The 9,171-nt window shown below is 42.1% G+C and overlaps 1 protein-coding gene across 1 annotated transcript; it reads right to left on the bottom strand.

Moving 5' to 3' along the window:
- Positions 1-2,491: 2,491 nt before the first annotated feature.
- On the bottom strand, positions 2,492-5,850 carry LOC307268463 (fibroblast growth factor 4B-like; the record flags this gene model as incomplete). The annotated part of the gene is made up of 3 exons (XM_080051101.1): positions 2,492-2,668; positions 4,746-4,849; positions 5,499-5,850. 3 exons carry the CDS (start codon positions 5,848-5,850, stop codon positions 2,492-2,494), a joined length of 633 nt encoding a protein of 210 aa, XP_079907227.1.
- Between the last annotated feature and the right edge of the window lie 3,321 nt (positions 5,851-9,171).

Here is a 9,171-nt window from a genome sequence, read left to right as displayed (position 1 = left end):
CTGTTATGAATGGTTCTGTGCGTCATAGCTTAGCATCAGGTGATACTGTGTTTTGAGGCTGGGGCAGCGCCCAGTAGCAGCAGAATTTGCCATCCTGCAGGACTGGAGTGCAGCAGAAGAGGTGAGGCCCTGCTTGACTCTGTTCCTCACACACACACTGCATTAACTCTGCAGATGTCCCCTCCCCAGAAATATCCCAACACACGTACTTGGATAAGGGAGGGGACAGCATGTTTAAGAGGTGGGGCTATAAATTTCAGGAAGTAGCGAAGTAGGATTGTTTAACCAAAAGACTGTGAACTATAAGAGAACCGTCAGTTCACTGAATTATATTGTGTTTAAGCATCAAACTAAATGTTTTTTCTGTGTTTAAAAAAAAAAAAAAAAGGAAAAAAAAAGATACTTCAAATTCCTATTTCAAGGGAACAGTAGGACCCATATAGCGGAGCACCTCGGCCACTGGGGTTGGGGCCAAGGCTGGTCCGTTGACTCTGACCTTGAACTAAAACAGGCTGAAAGGAGAGGAGGAAGCTCCTGGGTTACAGCTGGAATCCCAAGGTCCCTGCCTGCAGTGGGCTAAGGGGCGGGCTGAGGTGGGTGGTGGTGAGGGGGTGACAGAGCTCAGAGGGGAGCAGGTGGGGGTGGGGTGGGGGGGCACACAGGTATGTGGAAGACTGCCTGTCATCCTGGCAGGTCCACATTCCTGCAGGGGGTTTTGACAAACAACAAAGAGAGCGCACCGGCTCCCCTCGCCATGCGTCTTTTCCTGGATTTAAATAGTCCAGCTTCCTCTCTGAACGCATAGACAAGTCGAGGCTTCAGGTTCAGGTTTTCAAGTAAACAGCTGCAGAAGCCACATGGGCAGATGCACGCTAGAACATTCTCAGAAACACCAAAGCAAAAAAAAAAAATCCTTGGAAAATGTAACAAGATGTTGACTGTATATTAGTCCACATGATAGCAATGAGTTTACAAACCATTGGTGCATCTTCACTGCCACTATGCATACCAATGCTTACGTGAATACCCTTTTATATATTAAAACGGATCTCTTTACACCCATGTTATACCACTCAAATGTATAAAATCAAGAAAAAATGTTTACATAAGTGACGACATATCTCACAGCGTGCATCCAGTCGAACAACTGCACTGTCCGTTAGTCCTTCGGGGGACACGATTGGCTCATCCATAATTGCATTTAAAACAATCTGCCTCTGGCTCCCAACACCTCGCTGCCACTGCAGTGCTGCTGCAGAGCACACAGACAAGCAAGAGGCCCAGGGCACGCACATAATCCACCACACACACACAGATAAATTAAAAGGGAGACAAACATGTGGGGACAATTCGTACCCAAACATTTAGGCACCATCATCGACGGTTAACTGTGCAACCTGAACTCTTTTTGCCCCATTCAGGCAACTGCGACAAAGCAGCGTTAAAAAGCTCCTGAATTCTTATTTTTTTACATTTGCATCTATTTACATTGTTTTTCATTTGTTTTTCACGGACAGTAGACATCATGATCAACAGCCGCTAAAGCTTTTGCAGTTCAAAAACAGCCACCCACTTCACTGTAGGGGCTCCGTCCAAGACAATGTGCAGGTGCACGTCTAGCGTGCGCTCACAATCTATCCGTTCAGTCGATTTTTGTGCAAGCCAGGCCCAAACAAAAATGCTCTCCATGCTCGGATAGATAAAGATTCCACCCTGTTTATTTGCTGGCGATGACACATAGCCGTACATATGGCCTCGCGCCAGTCTCTATGGCTGACCGCTCTCTGGTCACAACCACAGATTGTATATTACTTAATCGATCTAATTACAGAAAAGAAAATAAACCAGAGATAGTCAAACCCCCCCTTCTTCTCTGAGGCCCTCTCCGGAGTGTCAGCCCTATTTCTGACTCCAGCGGGTGTCTCTTACATGCAAGTTTAAGGGGGCCACAAGTGGGAACACCAAGGCACCTTTAAATCGTGCAGCAAAGGTAGTGCATTTAATCTTTACCCCACTGCCGGACATCGATAACCGAGCAGGGGGTCATCAAGCGCTCAAAAGGTTTGACAGAAATGATAAACTCAGCTGATATTTTTGAGAAGAAGTCCATGCATCCCTTTATCTAGTAAAGTGGTTCTTTGAGGTAATAAAACGTATTCATTTCACTCTTTCTAAGCACAGGATCTAGCTCAATCCTCCAACTCAAAAAAGGAAGTGACATGTAGTTCAGTTATACAGCAAGCACCAAGGTAAAGTGAGACAGGCAAAGGCTTCGACTCCCCCCCTCACCCCCCTTCCATAAAAACAATAAGCAGCACAGTAAATATACAAAGATAGCTTTCCAAATATACATATATATATATAAACAGAATAAATATTTGTGTTTTTTCTTTCGCAGTCCGTCCCTTAGTGTATATCATGACTATGCGTTTCTATGTTACCTGGAAGAACATCCACATGTGCAAATTACTGAGTTATTGCCGGTTTTCTCTCATAGTCTTGGGAGGAAGTGTGTGACAGTCATGGCGGTGGTGGCCTTGTTGCCTCTCTTTACGCGGCCGTGCTTGCTGAGGGCAATATAGAAGCCCTTGTAAACAAAAGACTCATAGGCGTTGTAGTTGTTGGCCAGCAAACTCTCCTTGAACTTGCACTCATCCACGAAGAATCTCTAAAAGAAAAAATAACCCCAAAAAATTAAGGGGAGAGAGAGAGAGAGAGAGAGAGAGAGAGCGAGAGAGAGAGAGAGAGGGTTACTAAACCTTAGGTCAGTCTCAGGATGATCATGACAACATATGCATGGTTTCCACGTGACCTTTACTTTGGCAGACAGCCGGCCTACAAAGCATGCTTTGAGGGAAACTGGAGGAGGCCGGTGGCATGTTGTTGCAAAAAGAAATGCAGATAGCAGCCTTCTGCTTTTTTACTGCTGGACTCATAAAATAATCCCAATTAAGGCCAACTACTTAAAACCACAAATTGAAATATTCCAACTAATCCAGGAGGAGAAGAGCTAATAAATAAACTGAACAGAATGTACAGCGTTAGGAAAAACGGTGACACACATTACGGCTGAGTAAAAGCCATGACACTCGGTCTTGGACTCTATAAAATGCATACGTCCAACCTCATTTGGACCAAATAAATATAGTTTTATATCCTTTTTATTACAGGCATAAAACTGAAGCTGGGTATAGCTTGACAGTTATTGATATTAGTGCCAATTGGACACCAAAAACAAAACTTTAAATCCTTTTAGGTCAGATGCTAAAAAAAAACTTTTTTAAATTCAACTTCAAATGTTAAAAGGTGCTCCGAGGAACTTTTAGTTTGTGATAATTCCTGCACCCTCTTTGGACAAAAGCGGTAGTGTTTTGTATACCCCTGTTGTAGTTCCTGGGTGAGCGTATGACAAAGGCATTAAGAAAAACTATATACAAATAGCATTCTTTGCACTGATGGTATCGTTTGCTGTCATTTATGATCATCAAATGAGACTGTTTCAAAAATATTTAAAAGTTCCTCATAGCACCTTTAATCATTGATTAAACACAAAGAACTTTGACAGACATCAAACTTAAAAGCCTTTACAATGGCAACATGATGATGATTCCTAAACTGTCTTATCAAAGACTTGGAGAAAAAAAGCTAAAGGTACAAATGTCAGCGAGTATAGACTTCAATTCTCAACGCTACCAGAGAAGTATTGAGGTCTGACAGGCGGCCCTACATAAAGCTGTCAGATGTTTTATTTGAACATTAAAATCTAAATTTAGGAGATGTATTGCCATAATTTATTTCACTTTCCCTTCTAAGAGCTACATATTGGCCCCATTACAAATCAACAGGGTTGTTATTAACTACATTTCGTATACGTTATATACTACATCAAGTGCACTATGTATAGTACATTATTTACAGTATCATTTTGGGGGGGGGGGATTCCTGAACAGGTTTCATAAAACAGAAACGTGGAAATTCATAGTACAAGATCCACTGATAGCTCCACAATATACATATACTGTACATTTGGAAATATCACATAGAAACCATGACTTTTTTAAACTGAATATACTCACAACATTTATATACAGTCCCATCAAAACTGCCCTACTTTTAAAAACAGGCTATAGCAGCCAAATTAATGTTGACATTGATTATCTGCTTTGAATAACTAAATCTATAAATAAATACAGATTCCAGTGCTTGGTACTGTACTCAAGCACAATTGTGAATTCCTTATTTTGATATTTTTTCTTCCATTTAAGCCACTTTAGGCTTCTGTTTCATGTAGCTCAGAGGAAAATATTGAACCTTTTACTCGATGACATAGGCCTATGTGTATAGATGAGTTCATACGTGCTCCTTCCTTGCCACATTCAAATATAGCTGCAAAATGAATACTTTTACTTTTGGTACTGTATTTAAATACATTCAGTCAACGACACTTTTACTTGTATTGGAGTACTTTCAAGTGGTAGTATTGCTGCTTTGAGTAGCCTAGGCCTACACAATGTGAACACAACGCAGAAGATTTTGGCATTAAAACTTAAATCTTTCTCTCCAGTGGGACTCCTGTGAAACCCCCCTATCATCAGAGCATATTAATAACACAACAGCGCTCATAAAGCCACGGATGCATGAACTCATCTTACACTGAGCAGGATGTGTGCGTGTGAGCGTGTGTTTGGGAGTGTGTAGTTTTTGTGTGCGTGCGTGCGTGCGTGTGCGTATACGCAGAAACGTACCGTTCCGTATAACCTTCCCCTGCTGTTCATTGCGACAAACAGCTCGCTCTTAACTCCGAACAGGCTGATCACTCCTCGGTCCACGGTGGATATTTCTATTAGACCTTAAACGAAACACAATGTTAGGAGAACACACACGCTTAGTTGTCACACACACTGCGACTCTGTTACAAAGTGAAGTGGCGCTCTGCAGTAGCGATGGGTGTAACCTTGCAGGTGCATTGCGACTGGATGATGCTCACTCTCAGCCAAATTAGCCTCTTTGGATCTATCTGTTCATCTATCAAACATTAAGACACTCTCTGTGTGTGTGTGTGTGTGTGTGTGTGTGTGTGTGTGTGTGTGTGTGTGTGTGTGTGTGTGTGTGTGTGTGTGTGTGTGTGTGTGTGTGTGTGTGTGTGTGTGTGTGTGTGTGTGTGTGTGTGTGTGTGTGTGTGTGTGTGTGTGTGTGTCCCTGCTGCAGCGGGACGCAGGGATAAAAATAAGTTTAGCGTCTAAACCGGGTCCAAGCATTCATGTCATGTTTTTGGCTCGGGAGGATATTTCGCACTGCACGGACGTTAAGGCTCTGTAGGTATAGGCCTACACAGTTTTTGCTTCGGGAAACTTTCAACCATGCCGACACCATAGCCTATAATATCATGCAACACAAACGAGCCGCTCCAACTTTTACACAGCCTGCCTGCGCATATGGGGGTGCGTTTTTTTCTCTCTCTCCATTGGCTCCAGTGCTTTTTAGCGGATGCAACTCACTGTATTGGTTTTCATTGTGTGCACCGCTTATCCTGCCATCCGGGAGCACCTGCAGGTGAAACCCAATGCCCACGTTGCAGTACAGTCGCCGCACTCTTTTGATGCCCTGCAAATAGTCACTCTCCCAGTTCAGCTCCGATTTCCCCCCGGCTATACCCAGATAGGAGCGAGAGAAGAGGGTCTCCCACTTCTTTTCCAACAAAGTCGCGTTAGTCCTGTTCGGAATCGGATAAGATGAAACTGAAACGATCCCCCAGAGAGAAGTCCACAGTACAAGAACTGCTGGCAGCGTCCAGTGCGCCTTGGCCCCGCTGGACATACTGTTGTAGAGGCACCTTTGCGCAATGGCCATCCAGTTCACCTTTTGGGCACGTGGTCAAAGTTACCTGCCCTAGAAATGCAACTCTTCTTATTTTTTGTCCTTTGGCATGGTGGTGGTGGTGGTTGTGGTAAAGGCTTATTTTGGGATCAAGGCAGATCAAGGCCCCATAGCCCGAGATCTGAGCAGCAGTAGCAGGAGGAGGAGAGGGACAGAGCGCGTCGGAGCTTGAATTGGTGCCGGTGGCGATGATCATCTTTCGCCGCTCCGCGCGCCTCTGTACAGGCAACGCTGGCCGTGGAGGGGGTTCACACCACTCACCGCAAAACCAGCTCACCTTGCCCGACTCTCACATCCTAAAATGACATCACTATGACTTCACAAGCTGCACCCCCCCATCAAAAGTAGGAGATGGGAGGAGGAGGAGGAGAGAGAGAGAGATAGATATATAGAGAGAGTGAGTTACAGGACCCCAGCAGCAGCAGATCTGATAGGAATGATGGGGGGTGCTGCACCTTCACACCAGCGTCAAACAAGCCGACTAGAATCAAAGGAGGCGTTTCCTGCGGCGCTTTTCAAAATAAAATAATATTAATAATACAGTCGTAAGTCATCCCATTTTAAAACAACAGTTTTGTAAAAAATAAAACGAATGCATGAAGATAACGCAATTATATGAGAGAAGAAATATTTAAATCTATTTTTGGAGAGGCTCTCCAAAAAAGTATATTTTTAAAAAACAGATTACTGACACAGCATACTTGATTTTCTGATAAATGCTATATGTCCCTTTCGGTATTAACTGGAACCGGATCTCAAAGTATGTAATGGCTTGTAAGGGGGTAAAAGCTGAGATATAGCTGGGAGAAGAGTTTTAAAGAGATCAGTACATTCTTCAAATCTATTCTAAAACATATGGGATCCATTGTAAAACCCTTACAATGGATTGCTAAAATCAGTCCCTGCATCATCACCCTGTCTCACAAATATTCCCAATTAAATAAACTACAGGCTACACATTTAAGGAAAAACTTGAATAAATGCTTCCAAACAAAGAAAGGTTTGATCTGCTCCTCAATCACCAAACCTTAACAGCCCTACTTAAATCAAGTCTAGATCGATACATTTAGGACTCTGCTAAGGTTAGGGTTAGGGGGTGTCATTGTATGTACAGTCTGTGAACCCCAATGAGGCAAATGGCTATTTGTGATATTGCGCTAGGTTTAAATGAATACAATTGATTTGATGGTTTATAATGGCTCTATATGTAATGTTCATAATTCATATCACAAAAATATATTTACATGTTAATAGAACTTAAAATATAACTTTTAAAGGAATTCAGGGTTGTGAGTCCTCAGCCTAACCCTGTGTTGTGATATTTTATATATGCTTTTATTTTGAAATTAATCTAACCTATTTTACTAGTCTTCCCAGGACTAATTGTGGCCGACCTGACGCAGCTCTTCCTCACATGGGAGACCTGCAGCAGGGGAGGGTGTGTGTGTGTGTGACTTTCATTGGCGTTGAGCAATCATGGGATGGATGGATGGATACTGTGTCCAGAACCCAAATCGGGACGGTGGTCATATGTCCTGGCAGCCTGCTGCCTTATTTAGAAGGAAGGTGTAAAAACAGTCACAGCCCGTCACCGGAGAGCAAATGGCAATCCTGTCAGACACTTCCTTAGCTGTTTGTTCAGGAAGTTTACATAACCAGATATTTTGCCCGGTCAGATTGTGTGTTATTATTATTATAGGTAACACATCCTGTCGAATAAAATAGCCTGCATGAATCAAATACATGGAATTGTTTTGGTTTTTGCATTGAGTTTGGATCCAGAAATAGAGTGGAAAGGAACTGCGGGAAGACAACAACTTTTAAAAAAACACACACAATTTTACTAAAAAAAAAATTACATATTTGTCCTCCATTCCCCCTTAAGCATTGACAAATATTCCCAGTAAAGTTCCCTGTTTACATCCCATCCTTAAGGTGCTGGTAGTGGATGAGGACTCTGAGGAATTCCCAACGCGTCACAGAGCACCAGGCTCTAAGGCCCTGAGGTGCATTCGGCTGCCAAGGAGCCTCAGGCCGACCTTAGCAACCGGAGAGCCCTAGTCGCTGATAAACAGCAGTGGCAAGACAACACATAATGGCAAAACAACAAACAAACAAAACGTGAAAAATATTACATCTGAAGAAACGTGAACTGAATAGTAAATGTACACTTTCATGTTGAGGTTCATTGAAAATCCAGTTCAAGTCACACATTTTGATATAGGCATAGGCTACTTAAACATCCACTATACGTGTATTTCCATCGCAACACAATAATCGAAACATCATTGACAGAATGAAGTAAAAAGGCACGACCAGGACCTTTTAGGTGCCACACCAAATAGCAAATTAATGAGACAGCATCTGGATTTGCTGTGTAAGCACATGGCTGTGCAATCCAAGGCAACCAACAGCCCTGAATAGACAAAACTATTGACAGAGTGTAACTTCAATCAATGGAGAGTGGGCACTGGTAATGAGACAGTGCTGAGGCGTGGAGATTAATTCAGCTAATTGTGTGTTATACTGACGTGACGCTGAGGCTGCTTTTTTTAGTAATAACGCCAACAATCATAAGCAAATGCACTATTGGAAGAATAATGCCTTATAAGTATTAATTGACATATTACCTACATGTTATGAATATGTTTATTGTGATATAAAGAGATAAGAACTTAGCAACCAAAAGTCTTTGCTTTTCCTGCTATTAATTATTCATTCTTTAACCATTTATTTGTCTTGTTTGACGTATTAAATTAAAAAATGCACATATCTGTGAATTTATTGTTATCACTATTTACGTATTTTTTTCTTCCTCTCCAAAACATGAATATATTCACTTTCTTTGTGTTGTGTAACTCACAAGAGACAAATTAAAACATGAAACTGAAGCAGTAGAGGTTTTATGAAATCCTAATTATAAGTGCCTAGTATTGGCGGGCTTCAAACACACAGAATTCCTACATTTCCCATCATGCAACAAAATATTTTCTTTCTTTACAGCGTTCTTGCCTCCTGAGCGATCCCTTCTTTCAAACTTCCCCCCTGAAGTTTGTAAAGCAAGCTTTCTTAAAGGTCTCAGCGCCCAAGCCAAAATAACCCAGATGACATCACTATGACATCATCAGAGGTAGTAGTATAGTAACACTACTGCTCCTAATGAGTTAACAAAATGTCATTGTAAAATCTCATTTAAACTACTAATTGATCAAGTAGTTGCTGAATAATTGTCTGTAGATCAACTCATGAACTAATCATTTCAGCGTTGAGCAAGAGACCAAAACTGGATAACCT

Source organism: Ammodytes marinus (genome assembly GCF_949987685.1).
Source record: "Ammodytes marinus genome assembly, chromosome: 22".
In the NCBI taxonomy this organism is placed as follows: domain Eukaryota; kingdom Metazoa; phylum Chordata; class Actinopteri; order Uranoscopiformes; family Ammodytidae; genus Ammodytes; species Ammodytes marinus.
This window is presented reverse-complemented; position numbering and strand designations above follow the sequence as displayed.